Raw genomic sequence first — 19,489 nt, forward strand, 5'->3', positions numbered from 1 at the left:
CTCTCTTAGTTAATAATTTTCCTCTCACAAAATGATAGAATATGGGAAGAAAAGAAAAAAAATGGAAACTTGAGACAAAATCTTAATCATAAAAAATATAAAATATTACTATTTTTTTTTCTTTTCATTTTTCTCTTGTATCCAAACAAGAGAAATTATATTTTTCTTTCATTTTTCTCTCATTTCCCATCTACATGCAAACAAGAGAAAATAAACTTTTTTTTTGTCTCTTTCTCTTTCTTTTCTCTCCCCTTTTTGTGTTACACATTTTTAAAAAATTTAACTTTACTTTGCTAAAAAGGTTGTCACCCTCTCTCCCTCCCCCACTACTTTTACCCCACAATACTAATCCTTACTATGTCCCCATAGTCTCCCCTCTTGCCAAGACTTTGAGAACAATTATTTGGTGTTCTTTTATCTATTTTTTTATTGTGAAAATTACCAAAGAAACGGAACTGAGGCCCAAGTCACCAAGATGCCTGTCCCCGACGAATTCATGGCTGAGTTGAGGTTAGCCGTTTAGCGGTACTCTAGCTTGCGCTTATGCGCCTCCGGCTCATCTTATCACAACCGTTAAGATATTTTCCATCCCACTAACAGAGAGCTCCCCGCAGTTACTCAAGACGCGAAAGGATAACAAGCGCGTGGGACCCGCCCTTACTCTCTTTCAGGACTTTATCCCTCCTCACCCTTCACTTCCTCTACACTTTTATTCCGCGTTTCAACTTGTGTGACATTAAATTTAGGGTTTTCTGAAAGCAAGCGAGCTTGAGTGCCCTAGCTTGAGTGCCCTGGTTTTCGTATCCGCCGTTTCATAATCATTCGTAGGTATGCATCTATTTTTCTCTTCAACTTGTCAGCTATACTGTCACAGGATTTCTGGCATATCATTGCTGTATGTGAACTACATATATTTTTTTCTCGTTTCCTTCTCAGTTATGATACTTATTTATCTTTTGCTTATTCATAGTTGGACGTTCTTATGATTGGTTGTTTGCCTTGGTTTCGGTTATGGTTTTATGTTCTTAAAGATATTAACTTTGATGTCTCGTTTTTTCTGTTTTGAGTTATTAAGTTTATTTTTTATTCCGATTCTGTAGAAAGTTGTGTTAACGCTGTTAGCTTTTTTTTTTTTTTTACGAATTTAATTCATTTGATACTATTTTATCTGGTTGTGAAGTTATCGTTTCGTTGTTTTAATGAAATTGCCCAGTTGTTGCGAAATAATCTGTTTAGTTGTGACTTCTTCTTTTCCTTTTTTCCTTTTTCCTTTAAAGAGAATGGATGGAAGTCTTATTTTGGTCTGTTTGAGGATTGTCTTTTCTGTTGAAAAAAAAGTAAAGAAGCAGGACTTGTTGAAAATAGTTGTTTCTTCTTGTTAAAACTACAACCTTAAAAAGATAAGATGAAGGCAGTGGAAATTCTAAGGCAGTCTTGTTTGCACCAAATTTGAATAGGGACTTGGGATGAATTCTTGGGAAGTTAACAAGTGTAGTTTGTATGGAAATTTAGAAAATTAAATGAAGATGGCTGATAGCATTGAATAGTAGAACACCTCCTATCTTTGTACGATTTACATCCACTGTTTTGAAATATTTTTTATCATGTTTAAGCACCAAGTGATCTCACATGTGAGAGGTTAACTGTTTTTTGTTCACCATTTGTATGACGGACCCCCACACCTTAGTCCCACCTGCTATAGGGATAGAGATAGGACGATAGGATCAAGGCTTGTAATCATGAACAGCAGGCTGAGAAATGTGTTCAGATGTACTCAAAAAAATAAACGTGTTCAGATTAATGGGCGAGCGAGGGATTAACTAAGTGATGAAAGGAAGTGTATCTCATCTCCGAGTTTGATCAGAAGAGATGGCATGAAGCCTGCAGTTCAGGGGGTTGAAGCCTTTTGTTAGATAGTCTGCTGATAAATAGTTGACACAATGTTTGATATGGTTATCAGGATGTAGTAATGTATTGAAATTTTGATGGCTAGCAATGCATCATTCATGACAAGAACGTGGAAATGTTCTTTTTTTTTTAGTATCAAACATGTAGATGTTGAGTATGCTCAAAGCATTCTGTGATGTGAGGTATGAATAAAGTTTTGGCTTCAACTTCTGGAATGGGAGAATTGCTGCTGTCTATGGAAGCATATTGTTTTTTGCCTTTTTATGTCCTTTCTGTTTTTTAGTGGGAAGCCATAATACTTGCCAATGGAAACCTTTTTCGGCTTTCACATCTTTGCCATTGTGCTTCTTCACCATGTGGATAAAGATGTTTGAGATGGATCCTTGTTACTCTATGTAACGTCTATGACATGTTTAACATTGACATTGTCAGAATCTTTGCTGTTAGTTCTGTGAATTCAAGACAGACATCATGTGACAGATTGATGACCCACCAAGATGGTTTGGGGCAGGACTAGGTGTAAATGGCTAATTTTCATGGCTCTGTTATGCTGCTTGGATATTCTCACCGTATGATTGGGGTGGGTGTACCGAGTATGAATTGCATGTGGCAAAAACAAAATTAATCTGATTGTTGTATCAAATATTTATAATCTGTTGTTAATGTGTTGACATCATTTATTCTCTGTTTCTGTTTCATTGTTTTGACTTCATTTTTTCCTCCTACTTTTTCAATTTAGCCTCTCCAATTTTTTCATTGGAATGTTGATTACACACACACACACTGAACACCTTTCCACCGGTGAGGCCTGAACCCAGGACCTCACAATAAAAATTCCATGTGTGGCCATTGAGGCAAAGGCCCAATCCACTTAGCCCCATTTTAGGTTCATTTTACGTGGTCTCGCTCATATGCTTGCCCTGATTTTATTTTTCTTTCCTGTCAGTTAATAAATGTCGGAACCAGTTGAGTATCGCTGTTTCATTGGAGGCCTTGCATGGTCAACATCAGATAAAGGTTTAAAAGGAGCATTTGAGAAGTTTGGCCATCTTGTTGAGGCAAAGGTAATCTTTGATTGTTTAGCCTTTCTTTTTTTTGTTGAAATATGTTTAGATTTCATATTCCTTTGGTACTTAGGTTTGTAAGTGCACCCGTTTTATGTGGTACTTAGGTTTGAGTGATGATTGAGACCTGAAACTACTTATTATTAACTAGGCTACAGGCTGGAGCTAGGCCTATCTTGGATCAGTTTTCAAGGAACTAGCTTTGTGGGAGGTTGCATGCCATGTTTGGAGAAAAGTGTGGATTCTAGATTAGATTTTGCATTGAAATGAAGGGTTTCTAACATTTTACATGTGATTTTTTACGAAGTAATACCATTTTTATTTTTGTTATAATTTTTTTTGACTTGACAAGTTCCACCTAGTAATCTGGAGAGCATAATAAAGAGTGAAAGTGGGTGTAGTTAGATTAATTTATTTTCTTTCACTATAGCTATCTCATTTTGGTATTTCTTTCTATTAGAATGTTTACAGTATATACTGCTCAGTTACCATCTAGGCATTTCATTTAGAAATGTGCTTACTAAAATATGGTTTCCTATGCTTTTGTCTGTGGCTTAAATTTGCTTAACATTGCTTGTTCCTACCCATCAAGTCGAACTTTCGTTGATTCAAAGTTGAACTTGGTTCACTATGGGAGGCTGATCTTTCAAAATGGGAGACAAAGTTTGTGAGATTTAAAGCTTCTTCTCGGTGGCTGTTTTCCAGGTGGTTGTGGACAAGTTTTCTGGGCGTTCCCGTGGTTTTGGATTTGTCACATTTGATGACAAGGATGCAATGGAAGAAGCTATTGAAGCTATGAATGGTATGGATCTTGATGGGCGTGCCATTACTGTAGACAGAGCTCAGCCACAAAGCTCAGGTAGAGACCGAGATGGGGAGCGTCGTGACTATGACAGAGACCACCGTGGTGGTCGTGATCGTGGCCGTGATCGGGGGGATTATGGTGGGGGCCGAGGTTCATCAGGGGGAGGAGAATGCTTCAAATGTGGGAAGCCTGGGCATTTTGCTAGAGAGTGTCCATCTGGTGATGGGGCAAGAGGAGGGGACAGGTATAGTGGTAAGAGTGGTGGTGGTCATTATGGCCCTGATCGTAATGGGGATCGTTATGGAGGGCGCAGCAGTCGTGACGGGGGTAATCGTAGTGGGCCTGGAGGTGATCGATACAATCGTGATCGCTCTGGTCCTTATGAACGTTCTGGTCAAGGGGGTGGATTCCGTTCCTGATGAATTACTTCAATTTCTGCAAGGTAGTAACAAATGCAAAGTTATATTTATATTAGAAAATCTTCTTTAGCTGATTACAGTGAAAATTATGGCTTATTTTATACTCTTTTTAGTTTTGTGACCTTTTATCCATCTGTGTTACCAAATTATGTGATCTGACAATAAAGAAGTCTCCATTCCCAAGTGAAAAACTTAAATTCTCTTTAAGTTCCCTTCTATGAAGAAATCATAATCAAATTGTTCTAGCCTTTAAAATATATGAAACTACTAAAATTTTGATATCAAACTTGCAAATCAAATCAGGACTGAACATTGAAAAGATTCAGAGAAGTGTTTCAATTTTTGGTTTTGTTCTCTTTGATTTGTTTCAAGTGTTGGCCTTAAAGAAAGTGATTGTGGTGACTTGGGCCTTTAGCTCAATGGTCACATTGGAGGTTTCTACTATGAAGTCTTGGATTCAAGTCTCACTAAGGGTAAAGGAGGTGTGTGCGTGTGTAAGCAACTTTAAAAAAAGAAGAGATTGTATGCATATCACTTTCTGTAGAGAGTTTTAAGTCAGATTATGTCATTTTCCATTTCAACCATGCGTTTAAATGCTGTTAGTGATTAGGTGTAAATGTCATTTTGTCATCCCAGCACTAAGAGACAGGAAGGTTGAACATTGGTCAAATGATATGATGGTTATTTACATTTTTTTGTTAAAATCCTTTTTCTTTGTTATTAACTGTTGGATCATAAGAAGTGGTGATATGTTCAAGGATATTTCTCTCCTGGGATGACTTTTACTTCATTACACTTCCGGATATATGTAATTTTACTGCATTGATGAAAAGTTTTCTTCCGCAGCGGGAGGTCTTTGCAGCAGCAAGTCTTATCAAGTTGAGGTCAATGAATCTTGGTGCAAGATTACATGATACATGCTATTGTTCTTCTGTGGAGTGGATTTGGGATGCCCTCTATTGCCTGTTTTGGACTTGGCATAGGAGTATCTGTGGTTCAACTGTTTTTTTGTGTTCGATGTTCTTACGGGGCTGCCCTTGTGCTCACTTGACATGATTCTGGGCTTTGGTCCTTTAAAATCTTTGAATGCCTTTATTGCTGCTGGAAACTCTGGATGATGATTTGCTTGCATATATAGTTCAGTTCTGGATGATCGGTATGGTGTTAATTTTAATCTGTTGGTAAAATCTTGTGTGTCCTTTCAATTTTAATCTATCCACTAAAATGGTTTTTAATTGTTAACATTTTGGCAGGCTACAAAATTGGCCTTTATGATCTTTTTGGATTCATGCTTCGGTTTCTTTGTCCCTAACCGTGCCCTGCTCAGACAATTTTTACAAACTGTTCTTGTATACTTCTGGTAGCATCAACAGCAAAGCTATGACTTTCATTGGAGAGGGTCTCACTCTGGATATGGAAGCTGCAGGTTTTTGGCATGCTTTTTTGTGATCCAGTGGGGTCATGGCGGCGATTATGGTTATGTCCTTGCCGGTTGTCCCAGAGGTTCATTTACCAAATGACTCTGATGGTTACTGATGGGGCCTTTGTTTCTAGGATGGGGCCTTATCTTGCATTAGCTGGACCACAAAGACGTTGGTCTCTTTAAAGAGTACTTTTGAGTGGCAGGAGCTTTTGGTTCTTTATGACAGAGATCTGTTTTTACTCTTGGTTACCTCAGGGATGTCGGGGCGTGTCTAAAAATGTTGTCTGATCATCTGGTCAGAACTCTGCACACAGATAGATGGACCAGGCAAACATATGGAGTTAGGATACGCTGACATCAAACTCTTTGTCTAATCGTTTTTGGTTCATGTTCTCTCCAACTTTGTTTCCTTCTTCAAGCCTGCATGGCTCCTTGTGTTTTTTCCCATCCGTAGCAGTTATCTGAATGAAAGTTGTTGCATATTTTTGTTTTCATTTGGCTCTCGTGTGCTTGGCACTACTAGTGCCTTGTTTCTTCATTTTACTGTCTTCACTGGGCGTGTTGTAGTCACTCTTTGATGCATTTGGTTCTGATTGTGTTGGGCCTATGTATTTGTGATAATTTATCTTTAAAAAATTGTACAGAGTTCTCGTTGATTGTGGATGGGAAAGTAGATACTGTCAGTCGTGAGTTTTTTTGGCATTGGCAGGAATAGAGTTCTAGCAGTCTCTCTGGTTCTTTTCATAATTTTACATATTTCTAAATGATGAACTGGGCGCGGTGGGTGATGCCCCGATACCGGCATTGGTGCCTTTCTTTCGGATATGTCTTACCAGTTCTGTTAGATTGGAGAAAAATGCATGAAATAGATGACAGTAAATAACTATCGAGTATGAGTATGAGTATTAGTCCCATTCAGCCCGGAGGGGTGAATAGGACCTACCTTTTCAATGTGAATAGGTTTCATTCTTCCCTCATCGGATGAATGGGGTTGGCCACGTAAATGACTAGGCAAATTCTTTCCTCCGTGTCCTGTCCTTTGGCTTCAAAAGTATAAAGAAATAACATCGATTTCGTTTTCAAGTATTTCGCAGACATACTTCTTTCAGTTTCTAAGGGGTATTATCAAGACAAGGCTTGACCAAATCCTTTTCCCGGAGAAATTGTTAAAACTGAACTCTAAATAAGAAGATACTTCATGCTCCCTTTACTTTCTCTGTATCTAGGTGACGACCTTTATTTTTTTCCTGATGGATTTTCTAATCTAGAGAAACCATATCCACTTTCTCTGGGAAAGAAGGAAACAAGCTAGGTTCCTCTTACCCCTTTCTCTTTCTGATCTCTTCTCACTGTCATGTCTGTTTCTCTGTCTTACCTTGTCTCTCTCCCTCGAACCACTCCTCCCCTATCAGTCTCACCCTTTGCTCTTATTTCTACACAGCTTCGGCATAGACCTTATACAAACAGATCTGATTCTCTACCCTAGCTGATCGCTGAAAAGTGAAATCTGGGAACACTGGGTTGGCATTACAGGGTAAACAGTTGTGTTTACAAATACGATTAGTAGAAGTTTGAACCCCCAAATTCATGCATGTACAACTTAACCACCTCTGACCCGTCCCCTAACACTGGCTGAGAACGAGCACAGTGACCAGTGCCCTGTCTCTCTGCTAACCGGAAAGCTCTAAGTCTTACCATGGTCAAACAACGGTGAAAACGTCATGGGCAATATTAATGTCTTCCAGATTTTACTCATGAAAACATATATGCAGTCTACAGAATACACTCAATCATTTACCCCTGACGGAAAAAATCCAAAGAAGACTACAACGTAGCCTGATGTCAGGTGACCTCCTTTCCGAAAGGTCCTCCGTCTTTCCTTCCATAAACGTACAAGTACAGTGAAGAAGGTGCAGATTTACTATTCGAAAAGAAATGTAAATCCTTCAAATCTTAAATGCAACTTCATACGCCACAGAGAAACATCGAAATTCAGAATCAGAAGAGATGACCCACAAAAAAATTAGTGTCTAATCATTAACTACCTATGAATTAAAACTTACATCCTCACTACGTATGTTTCTTCCTCAATGGACACCTGTTAGATTAATAGATCACAAAACAAACGAAAGAAGACATGCATGGAAGTTTCGTCTTTTTTCCGGCTATGGATCAAAAGGAAAGCATGCATCCGTTCCTCCTTCCTCGCTATCTATCTCTTCTGTACAAAGTCTGGTTCCGCCATCTTCACCACAGTTTATCAGTTGTTTCTCCAGTAATAGACGACCAAAAAAAAAACATGTGTATTATAGTCTTCAAGTGAGGAGTACATGGGGGAGAGGAAGCCAAACGCCCCCCAGATGGCGTTTCTTCTTCTATTCATTAGCTTACTCTTCTTCTTCTCCCTGAAGCGTCATGGAGTCTGTCTGATTTCTGGACGTACAGAGTTGTGCTGCCTTGACGGACCGGATGGTGGTACCGGCAGAGCCTTGGGAAAGAATCCTAAGAAGAAACCTTTGTTGGTACTTCTTGATCTGGCATCGAAGATCTGTGTTTGTCTTGTGCAGTGGCAATGGCTGACGAAGAGGAGTAAGGAAAACAGTAGTGCTACCATTAATCTTTGGCATAGAGCCATTTCTCCGAAAGAAATAAGAAAAACAAGAAGAACACAGAGATGAAGCAGAGCTGTATTAACTTGTACGTGGGACTCCGAGAAATGAAGCTTAATATGCAGGCTTTTGAAGGGATGTGCAGCTGAAACAAGAAAGAAATAAATGCAGGGTGTTGTCGTTGAGAATCGGTATAGGAGCAACAGAAAGAGAGGTGGCCGAAGGAGGTGACAATGGAGAAGAAAACTGGTCAAGTGATGGATGGGAGTGATAGAAGAGGTGGTGTGGCAAGGGGTACCAGTTCTGTTTGGTTAGGTGAGTGAAGGGTCCCACAGAAGTTAATGACCGACTAAGGAAAGGAACATGTTCTCTCAGCCCAAAACAGGACCTCCTGTCTTGTGGGTTCTGTTTGGATTTGATGTCCATTTTCAAATCCACCAATTTAAAATAGGAAAATAATTATTGCAGGAGGCATGGTGTCGCCGCAGGCAAGCTGGTACTTTGAGGAACAGGAAAGAAAGGGTCTGAATATTTTACGTCCTAGGGCTACGCACACATGGCCCTCCTCTCTTCGCCTGTCCACGGTGGGACTAGGGGTTTTCTTCGGGAAAAAAAAAATATATAAAAAAACCACGACCAGGTTCATTGAGGCCCAACACAAACACCTTTCTTTCTCTCCTGATTCACTCGTACTGAAAAGTGAATGTGGCTAATGACCCGCTCTGCTTAAAAATCTAATGAGAGGGATTGCTTTTCTAGTTCAGGGTGGGACATCCAAGGGAGGCGCCATGGCTGGACTGCCGAGAATGGTTTCAACATCTGCAGTGTACTGGTGCCACAAGCACAGAACTGAGTCACGTCTTCAGAGCTGATGGGGACCTTCTACAGTGCTTCTAGGGTCTGGTAGCCGACCATATCAATGTTTGTGAGGCTAAATGAAACCAGTAACCTGCACCTAAATGGGCCCTTTCTCCTTTCAACATTTCTGGCACCACGTACAGAATGCTCAGTGCTGATTTGACACTCGCCACAAAAAAATGTTTCCAAGGGTTAGCTAATTTAATACGAGAATCGTTACTTTCCTGAATACAAAGAGTTGGCAAGAGCGACCACCTAAAAAAACCAGAGAAATGGTGAGGGTTTGAGACTTGAAGGAATCAAACCCAGGTATATGAAATAGTGTGAGACCTCTTGTATATGAAATACGTTTAAAGAACCATCAAAGATAAGATCTTTAGAACCAAACTTTGTTCCCAGTGAGTAGTTAATTGTTTGTTATTGACAGCAAACGAATGCACTGCTGGATGTGAGGATATATTTTTAAAAACCTTCAATTCTCTACCTTGACTTCCTTCTATATTCTGAATATGAGGTTTGACCGTCTGCTGTCCATCAGGTTCTCTTTTCCCCGTTCTATATTCCACTTGACATCGACTTGTTATTACGCTTAATCCTTCGAATGTGGTTAGTGTTTTGGCCCTCTTCAACACCAGTTTTTCCCGTTTCATTTCTGTTCTCACCTGGTGCATGGGAGCTCTGGACTTGCGATGGGTGATGGTGGAGAGGGAGAGGGAGAGGTAAACGAGGAATAAGGAAGCTTCACGTGCCCGGGAACCCGCCCCTGGCAGCATTCAAGTAATGTTTGTGTCACAGGAGTGGAACATGGTGGTGACCTTTTACAGACATGAATTTCGTATCCCCATTTCAGGTGAGACGAGTATAAGGACTTGCAACCTCTAAAGTTGACACTCTTTTAATGAAAGTTGATCCAACTAGTCTTCAAACAGCAAACCGAAAAGGCTCCTCCAACTTGCATTGCCTATTTGTTTATATAGGATGTTTCATACACTGACCAAGAAATGGTGAAATCGGCGGTTTTCGATGATATATTTGTTTTCACTTAGTTCAGCATTTACTCTTGTCCCATTATGAGGTGACAAAGAGAAGGGTAGTCAAAGGCTCTCCAACCTCCTGCCTAGGTCGGTTGCTAAGGCCATAACTTCTCGTTATCAGAGGCAGTTGCTTTGAAGGGAGTCAAAGGCTTGTTAATTCCAAGTCTTGATGGCTTCTTGCTTTTCTTGACCGCATTAAGGTTGATGATCTAATTAACTATATTAGTTAAGTCTGTTCTATTTCATGAATGTGTAATTAATAATCGTCAGACAATTAAGATTTTTCCATTAAGTTCTTCTCGTGTGTCTCTCTTTTGTTCCTCACTCAATTTTCTTTTGCTTCGTTTGCTTGTGATTAAGTTCTTCTTCTTCGCTTGAGTTTGACATTAGTGTGATTTTTCTTTTTCCGCGATCGATTACGAGTAGTAGAGGTTTCAACTCTCCCCAGGTTCATTCCCCCCTACTAGCCCATTAATCGATCCTTCAACAGCTCCATTAGCTCGGAAACACACACGATCAGGATCTGCAGCCACACTGTTTTTCGTCTTCCTCTCCGTCGGCTTGATCGTTCACCGATTAATCTTCCCGTTTTCCTCATACTTATGATTCTTATTTCGTACGCTCATTGTGTTCATTCGATTTTTTATTCGACTTTTGCTCGTCTTGTGATACTATCGTCATTCTGTTGTGATTAATATGGATCTCTGGGTAACATGCTGAGAAGAACAGCCGCTGAGGAAAGTTTGGCCGATGTTTATTAAATTGGATTGAAAGGTTGTTGGTTGTACTAGCTGCTATAGAGTTGATTATATGAATCGTGCTCTCGTGGGTCGACCCTTCCGCCAAACTCCACACGCTCCATCTCTGGGCGTCTTCCGTCTGTTTTTGAGGGTCCCAATTCACCTCTGCTGCCAACTCTGCAACAGATACCTCCTTCAAGAAATATAGCCTGTTTATCACTGTTTCATTGTCTTCTTGCTGTTTGATTTTCTGGCAGAAGGCACCAGTGTTGTAAGTACCGCCGATAGACCTTGAAGCCCCCAAACCGTCCACATCAACATCGTAGGCAAAATCACTACCGTTGCCTTGTGTACGATCATCGCATTCAATGTCGACCAGCGCCTTCACCAGTTCATAATTCGGCGACTTCTTTGGCGTCTTTTCCCAAGCGTGGACGGACAAAAACAAGGGAAAAAACCTTTGCTATACTATCACGCGCGCCTTTCTTCTTGTAAAAGCTATTATGCTGTAATTGTGAAGTATTGTTCAATTTGGAGATGGTCGATTGCTTCTCTGTGCAAAACCCTCCCATTCTTTCCAATAGCATTTTCAAAACCCAGGAAGCCTTTGAAAATTTTGACAGATTTAGAAACAAGACCGCCACCCTTAGTTGAGTTACCAATTTTAGACGATTTTGACTCAGAAATTCCGGGTTTTAAAAAATATTTTGATAAAAATGGGACTCACCCCAGTGCTTCATATCCCTCTCCCTTCTCCCTCCCGGCGGGGAAGCTTCCCTCAGCATGTCACGGTCTTCCGTTGGCAAGAAGTACACCAATTACAAGCAGCTGGGATGGAAATGCCACTGCCGAAACCGTATTTTCATTCCTTAGCTCGGTCAGTTGGTCCTTTGAGGATGCTTCGAACGCGCTGGATGGATTCACCGGCCTGAGAGAAACACTGGTATGAACTGATAGCATCAAATGGGTAACAAAATTGCTGGTTCTTTACCAGGATGGGTTTACAAGAATGGGTTCGTTGAGCCAGGAAAAGCTGCTTCTCCTTCACTTATCCTGTATGTTTTGTCTTTTTCCTTTCTGTGTTGGGTTATTTAGGGGCACGGCCTGCACAGAACTGTCTGGTATTTATTACACTTGGAATTTATACTGTATAGTAGATGCAGGAAGCCTGTTTCTCTGTTATCATCTTGGGATTCTCGACGTGCCCACTGAATTATTTCCAGGGTTTGAGGCTCCGCCAAAGAGAAAGTCAGCATTCTTTCTTCTGCATCTGATGATGGCTTCTTGATATTTTCTTACTTTTCTGCAAATATGAGACTCGGGATGGAGGATTACTACAGTGTATCACTCAACAGAACATTAAGCTAACTCCATCAATATTCATCAAATTGCAAACTGAGAAGATCCAGATGCTGGTTATTCCAACGATAAATTGGTAGACAACTCCACTGCTGAAAAAATTGCAGGGGAAATGCTCAGGCGAAAAAACTGCAATAGAGGCAGGTGAGTCGTAGGCAAAAATATTACATCAGGGATGGGCAAGAGGTTACTGGAGGGTATCCTGAGCCTAGATTCGGATTCAGGTACGATACCTAATCGGGATTTGATTTTGATCTCGATCCATATTAAGTTATGGTTTCGAATCAGATACCAAATCCAAAATCAAATCCGATTTGGATTGATTTGGGTAAGGATGTGGATCTAAATTCGAATCCATAATATTAGTATATTAATATTAGTGGTGTTTCTTTATTTATTTAATTAGAATTATAGGGAGGCTATGCACGCATTACTGCAATCTACTTGTACACTTGTAGTAGCCTATGAAATAAAAAATTATTTATTTTTATGATGCCTTAAATAAAATTATTCTAAATGTATGTAATATAATGGTTATATAATATTTATATACAATTTATTGTTATGTTTTTAATTCATTCTGATGAATAATTTCTATTGTTTCAAAAACTATAACCACATTAGAATACAAATGTATGCTCTTAGGTGAGACAAATAAAAGACGACACAATAAATGTTTAAGGTTTCCTTAAAACACTATAGGAGTGTGGACGAGTTCATGTGTGCTTTAGTGTTCCTAAATGAGAAAAATATAAAAAACAAGAGAACGAGTAATTTGTAATAATATATTTAAATAAAACATAATACTAAAACCCCAAAATAGGTAAAACAAACATGATTACTACACGAATAAGTAATTTAATTTATAATTAAAATATATTAATATACCAATTAATTAAATTAGATATTATTTTATTTAATGTTAACAATTTATTATACATTAATACAGTAATTACTTGAACCAATTAACCATGCACGTAATTAATTATAAAAATAAAAATAAATAAAGTTAAAATAACAAAAACTCATATAATAAATTAAGTTATTAATTTATTAATAACATATGATATACTTTAACATAAAAATGAAAGATTAAACAAAAAAAATTGATCAAATGCTAACTTTAACCCACTATATATATTATTAATTAATAATATTTTTCATTAAATTTAAAACCATTGGTTTTCTTAATAATAAAAATGGGTTAATTTTTTTTGAAATTGAGTTGAGTCGGATTAACTCCATTGAACTTGGACGAGTCCCGTCCGGTTCGAGACTTGGGCAGAACCAGTGATTTAATTTTTCCTAATTTAGGAAAAATTAAATCGTCATCTTCTTCCTCACAACGTAGCGACAGGGACTCTATGACGGAGGTGGCCCTAGGGGGGCACTGCGAGGGCTGCAACGGAGACAATGTTTGATGTCAGGAGGCCTGAAGGTATAGTGGCATAATGCAATGGAGACATCAGGACAAACCGAGAGGGATAAGAGAGGGAGGCCAAGAGAGAAGTGAGCGGGAGTGAAAGAAAAAAAAAATTCGGCTTCCTACGATCCATCCTGTACCCTTCATCCGGATGGTTCGTAATATACTACGGAATCCAAAATCTCGAAATTAAACTAAGTAGAAACAATTTGAGTGTGCACGAGCTTTTTCAATCTCCACAAGAAAAATAGTGGCTATTATTGTTTTCAATCATGATTTGATACTTGTTTCTCATAAAATTCATTCAATCTGACTTTGGCATTCCTCCTCTTAAGATTTGTGTTTAATAGTGATTAATGGTTAGATTGATATATGATTCAAGTTTTATCCATAATCGAATGAAGCACGCTTAGTCCAAAACTGCAACAGACATTGGTGGAAATAGGTGAGAACAGGTTGAGGGAAGATTCTTCGTGTGCCTCACGTTTTCGTGAGTACATGTTCAACTACCATTTGTTCAAAACTGAATCTCTCTCTAAGAAATCGCTTTCCGATCTGCTCCTGATTCGGCGATTGTAAGAAAAATTTTCTTCCCCCCTTTGAAAAACCTGTAAATGGGAAGAACGGTCAAAAGACGGATCAGTGCATGCTGGTTCGTAAAAATTTCTAAAAGGATCCACCAAAGTGGATTAATACCAGTGTAAGTCAAAATCATTTTTAAGGCGTGCCTTATGTTTCTTCACCTTAGATCGACCCACTGATTAAAGACGGTTTTCTTTCGTCTCTTCCTTCAGAAAGAAACTGGCAACAGTGACAGACAAAGATTGCTCGTCTTGCTGAAACACAAAGGCTTCACACAGCTTTTCCAGTTTTTTCTCCTACCGTTATCATTGTTTCATAAACCTTCATCTCGACTCATCGCTCAAAGCTCTCGTGGGTCCAATCCGAAAGAACAGATCCGGGTGCACCAATTCGTGCTTCAAATATTATTTGAAGAAGCATTGAACTACTAACACAAAAACCAGGAAAAGAACCTGGCTAAAACTCTCTTGAAAAAACGCTCTTAAAAGCAGAAAGATTCAAATAAGAAATCATGGGTTCTTCTTACACTCTGCACTTGAGTAATGGACGAAAGAAAAAAACGACATCATTGTTGCAGAGCCACTGAAAAATTTTCCAAGGTTTTCAACAGGGAAACTCCTTTCTTCCCTATGTTCAACCAACTGAATCATTCCCATTTTTGCTTCAGAAAGAAAAAAGAACAAGTGAGGTTGGCACAAATCAGAAAGAGTTTATTTATTGATCTGCACTGACATGGTTTCCATTTTCCTCTATTAGTCTTACCAGTGGTTACCATCAACCCAACAAACAGGCTTAGTTGTTTAAATTGGTTAAGATACAGATGATCTCCACTAATTCAATATTACTCCAAGTATGTTCATGTATTTGCATAGGGAGACAGATAACCCAAGGATTATGCTTCTTTAATTTATTACTAATTACACCCATTAATCGAAAACCCGAAAAAATCTTAATCATTAGAATTCCTTGTTAATGTCGTTGAATTTGGACGTCCATCGCCCGTCATCCAAATTGTTGAAGCTAAAACCAAAATGAGGGTGTTTAAAAATGTTTAAAGAACGGTTGTCAATCAACCATTCTAATCCATGATAACGCCGTTTATGAAGAGGTCCGCCTGTTTCATTGGATTCTTCGTCCTCAACCCCGATTAGACGATTAATTAATCAACACCCATTGCGACAATTTGTTCCAATTAACGAAACGGGGCTTTGACCGGTTTTTCCACATTTCATGCAGGCGTGTTTTCATATATTAACAATAGAATAGGACCTGAAAGGCAATTGTTTTTCAGTTTAATGAGAAGTGGGGCCATGTCACTGATGTAGATTTGAGCTGGAAGATCAAAATTATTGATAGAGGCAGGGATTAGACTATCCATTGCGGTGGACCCAGAGACAGACAACTGACGGTTCGGTTAAAATGGGCCCAAAGAGGACTAGGAAAATTTTATTGTAGCCCAACAAATCCCAACCACCTCAGTGATTAGGTAAGGTCAGAGTATCAGACCAGGAGACTCTGCGCGTACAGCGTTCGAGTCAAACGAAGACGCCGTCCCCCTCTCCACCTTCTCACATTAGTAAACTTATACAGCTAGCTGCACTCTTCCTGATCCGCCCGCCCCCTGGACCAGCCACTTTCTACTTTCGGGCCGTCTCTTAGGTTTGGATCACGCGCTCAGCCCGGTCGCCCTTTCGCAAACGAAATGACACTTGTGGCCGCGGTCGGGTCCTAGAGACCATGGGTAATATAGTCATTTCTCAAGTACAGTCGCTCTTTGCCGGTTCCTTTATGAACGAGAGAGAGGGACACTGTACGGGGTGATTATGGGCTAAGCGGCGCAGTTGCACTTTTTTTCCCCTCCCGTCTTTCCATGACTCGCAACCTGAGACGTAGGCACATCAAATTTCGGCGCAGAAAATTAAAAGCTAAAAGGGGCTTTCTTTCTCCGGCGCCGTGGCTTTCCCCCGGGAAAGCAGCCCCGAAACATGGCTTTTACGGGTACGGACCCACAGGCCACTGGACAGCTTTTGAACCGGTTGGGTTCGATGTGGTTCGGGCCGAGCGGCTATAAGAATAATAGGGGCGGACTGCGGAGGGAAAGCTGGCTGTTCAAAGTTCAACGCTGCGTTCCACGTTTCAATAGCCACTATTATAACGTCAAAAACATCAAACACTCTCGCCCATTGACCAAAGACCATATACGCTGAAATAAATCATAATTAACAAAACGGTATTAGTTTTTAAAATAATGCCTAATGACATCATCTCGCTTTCTCCTTTGACCCCCCTTCACCTTCAAAACCGAAGCTCCCTGCACCCCTTCACCTCCATTCGTCCGTCTCTTCTCCACCCCTCCCTTCATTCACCAGGAACTTTACTTTCTCTTCCTTTTTCATATTCTGTTTGAACTAGGAAGAACAGACACAAAGAAGGAGAAAATGGTGAGAAGCAATAATCTCTACTTGTCTGTTCCGAACTTCTTTCGGTGTCCGATCTCTCTGGACGTGATGAAATCTCCGGTGTCTCTGAGCACGGGTGTGACTTATGATCGGTCTAGTATTCAGACATGGCTGGACAACGGGAACAACACGTGTCCCGCAACCATGCAGGTGTTGCAGACCAAGGACTTCGTCCCCAATCACACCCTCCAACGCCTCATCCAGATCTGGTCTGAATCCCGCTCTGCCGCTCAGCCTTCTTCCATCTCTCCCCAGCTCGCTGTCCAGCATCTGAAACAAATTGGGCAGGACCCAAATCCCACCGCCACCCTCGCCCGCCTCTACGATTTCGTTAAAGAGTCGCCGAAGAACAAGGATCTAATCGTGGGTACCGGCTGTTTTAGAATCTTAGCTGATTTTTTTGTTTCCAATGCGGAAAAGGTCGATAGATTGGAAGCCGGGGTGAAGATTCTGCGGTTGGCGTTGGCGGACGGGAAGGAGATCGGGCAGGAGACAGAAAAATTACTGTTGGATTCGGGTTTCCTGATGGGTATTTTGCGGCTATTGCAGAAAGGGAGATTGAGATCGCGAGTCGACTCGGCGCGGGTTCTAGAGGCGATCGCCAAAGGTGAGAGTCTAAAGCCCAAGATCTCAGTCACCGAGAAGGAAGGCATACTGTTCGAGCTGCTGAGATTGGTCGGCTGGGAAGCAGAGGTGGAGGCAATTGACGCCGGACTCTCGTGCCTCATCTCGCTCGCCGCTCTGAAACCCGTCCGATCCCAGATCGTTCGACTCGGTGCGGTTCCTTTATTTGGGAAGCTCCTCCAGCAGCCTGGCAACTCGGTTGCGGTAGTCGAAAAGGTGCTGAAGCTACTGGAAGCCATGTCGACGTGCACGGAGGGCCGGGCGGCAATCTGCGAGGACCCCACTTGCGTGCCGGCGATGGTCGGGAAAATCCTAAAGGTGTCGGAGACGGCAACGGAACGGGCGGTGGTGGTCCTATGGACCGTCTGCCATATGTTCAAAAACAGAACAGCTCAGGAGAAAGTCTCAAAAAGTAATGGGATGGCGAAGATTCTGCTTCTGATGCAGAGCAACTGCGCGCCGGCCGTCCGGCAAATGGCCTGCGACTTGCTCAAGATTTTCAGACTCAGCTCCAACACCAAGGGTTGCCTCACGAGTTACGACACGAAGACGACCCATATTATGCCGTTTTGATTGACCGGGTTTGTGAACGACCCGTGACTCACTACTAACTCGACCCGTTTTCTGTTTCTTCCATTGAATGATTTTTTGTGGGGTGTCTGCTGTTTTTGGCCAAAAAAGGTTCTTTCTTGTATATCCATTTTTCAATGTAGAATAACATAGAAAGGAAAATCAAACATGAAAATACTTCAATCATCGTCACTCACTGAGTCAGGATTGCTTCTTTATTTATGGATAACCAAGTCAATATACTGCCTCTGAGTCACATTGCTTCTTTATTTATGGATAACCAAGTCAATATACTGCCTCTGAGTCACATTTGACCAGGTCGACTGAGTTGGTCTTACACTCTTATTAAGCAAGCAAAACAAGACAAAAAGGCCGCAATTGCTGAATCCGAAGTCCGGACTAGGTCGTTGACCGGTTGTGGTACGCGTTTGATACATTAGAAGTGAGGAGGAACTTGGACGGAAAAAAATAATCTTTGCGCGGCCCGCTTCCAGCTATGTACACGATCAAACCCCTTTAATGGAGGGCCCACGGTTATGATAACCTACATCTAAATGCTCGCGAAAATGGATACGGAGTCGTACCGTGTCAATTAAGCGCCTCGATTTAGGCGATTAAGCACCCTTAATCAAATTTACCGACCAAATCCAACACAAAATCTGCACCCACTAAACCCTCCTTAATCGCCACAAGATGGGCAATTAATAAATAAGATAAAAATCTTGGGATCCCTCTTTGGAAGGCCCGAACATATTACCGCATTTGCGAGGCGGGCCCCACAGGAGCCAACGGCTATGTGCCTACCATTGTGGAAAAAGACGAGTCTGCGTCAGCAGAGAAAGTGGGGGAACATGTTTTGACTACGATCCCGAAAGTGGGAAAAGAAATTTTTTATTCTGAAAACTTGGATTAGATTTTAAAATCCCAAAGGCGTGAATTTATTTTCCCTTTGTTCCCCGAGCACTTTGTTAGTTGTTAATTCTTTTTTCGCTTTAGGAAACGAAAATTCCTGCCCTTTACAGGGTCCCACCACTAACGCAGCACTGATTTTTTAACAGAGCTACTTGCGGCAAGAGTGGGAGCTGGCTGGAGTTTACCAGACAATGAGGCGGGCCCACGATGGTCCTCCTGGCTCACGCCCTCGAGGCATTAGAAATTGATGGAACTAATCGACTCATCTCACCGGACGTTGATGTGGACCCCATTTTATGGGAGAGTGACTAGTTATAAGAAAGGAGCTTGTGGCGGGCACACGCCTGCACTGGACCCACTGTGCTTTGGAACCGTTCCTCCGGTTCGAGCGAGCCACCGGACCGGATTCCTTCTTATGATTGGCAACTTGATGCAAGGCCCTGGAAAGTTTGACCATGTGGGCCCTGTTATTCCTCCTAGCATATCCAGAGAGTGGCGGTTCCACATTTTTCGTCTTTTTTCCTTCGACAATGGGCTGGGTCCACGTGAAAACAAAGTACCGTGGGCCCAGCATGTGAGCTCAGCGAATATCACCAGAAAAAAAAACAAAGGCAGGTCAGGCAGAGACATCTACTGTGACAGAAGCAAGAGTTTGGGGAGGCGTATTGAAGGTGATCGAAGCGGCGGACACAGTTGGGCC

General features: G+C 41.1%; 2 protein-coding genes across 2 annotated transcripts; both read left to right on the plus strand.

The window, feature by feature from the left end:
- Positions 1 to 690: 690 nt before the first annotated feature.
- On the plus strand, positions 691 to 5,349 carry LOC137959018 (glycine-rich RNA-binding protein RZ1A-like). Its single transcript, XM_068806274.1, has 4 exons — positions 691 to 828; positions 2,855 to 2,972; positions 3,678 to 4,219; positions 5,043 to 5,349. The coding sequence occupies exons 2-3, from the start codon at positions 2,862 to 2,864 to the stop codon at positions 4,194 to 4,196; spliced, it is 630 nt and encodes a 209-aa protein (XP_068662375.1). The 5' UTR covers positions 691 to 828; positions 2,855 to 2,861; the 3' UTR covers positions 4,197 to 4,219; positions 5,043 to 5,349.
- Positions 5,350 to 16,571: 11,222 nt separating this feature from the next.
- On the plus strand, positions 16,572 to 17,976 carry LOC137960411 (U-box domain-containing protein 27-like). The gene has a single exon (XM_068808034.1). It carries the CDS (start codon positions 16,663 to 16,665, stop codon positions 17,878 to 17,880), a length of 1,218 nt encoding a protein of 405 aa, XP_068664135.1. The 5' UTR covers positions 16,572 to 16,662; the 3' UTR covers positions 17,881 to 17,976.
- The last annotated feature ends 1,513 nt before the right edge of the window (positions 17,977 to 19,489 follow it).

This window comes from Aristolochia californica, unplaced genomic scaffold (genome assembly GCF_029961685.1).
Source record: "Aristolochia californica isolate CCGP_79_NKW_82.1479 unplaced genomic scaffold, dmAriCali1.0.hap1 SCAF_3, whole genome shotgun sequence".
Classification (NCBI taxonomy): Eukaryota; Viridiplantae; Streptophyta; class Magnoliopsida; order Piperales; family Aristolochiaceae; genus Aristolochia; species Aristolochia californica.

What these genes read in the sequence shown, in the direction of transcription:
- LOC137959018 (XM_068806274.1), top strand. Translation starts at nt 2,862, where the DNA reads ATGTCGGAACCAGTTGAGTATCGCTGTTTCATTGGAGGCCTTGCATGG. An exon ending in GCCATCTTGTTGAGGCAAAG is followed by an intron (nt 2,973 to 3,677) that starts GTAATCTTTGAT and finishes GCTGTTTTCCAG; the next exon opens with GTGGTTGTGGACAAGTTTTC.
- LOC137960411 (XM_068808034.1), top strand. Translation starts at nt 16,663, where the DNA reads ATGGTGAGAAGCAATAATCTCTACTTGTCTGTTCCGAACTTCTTTCGG.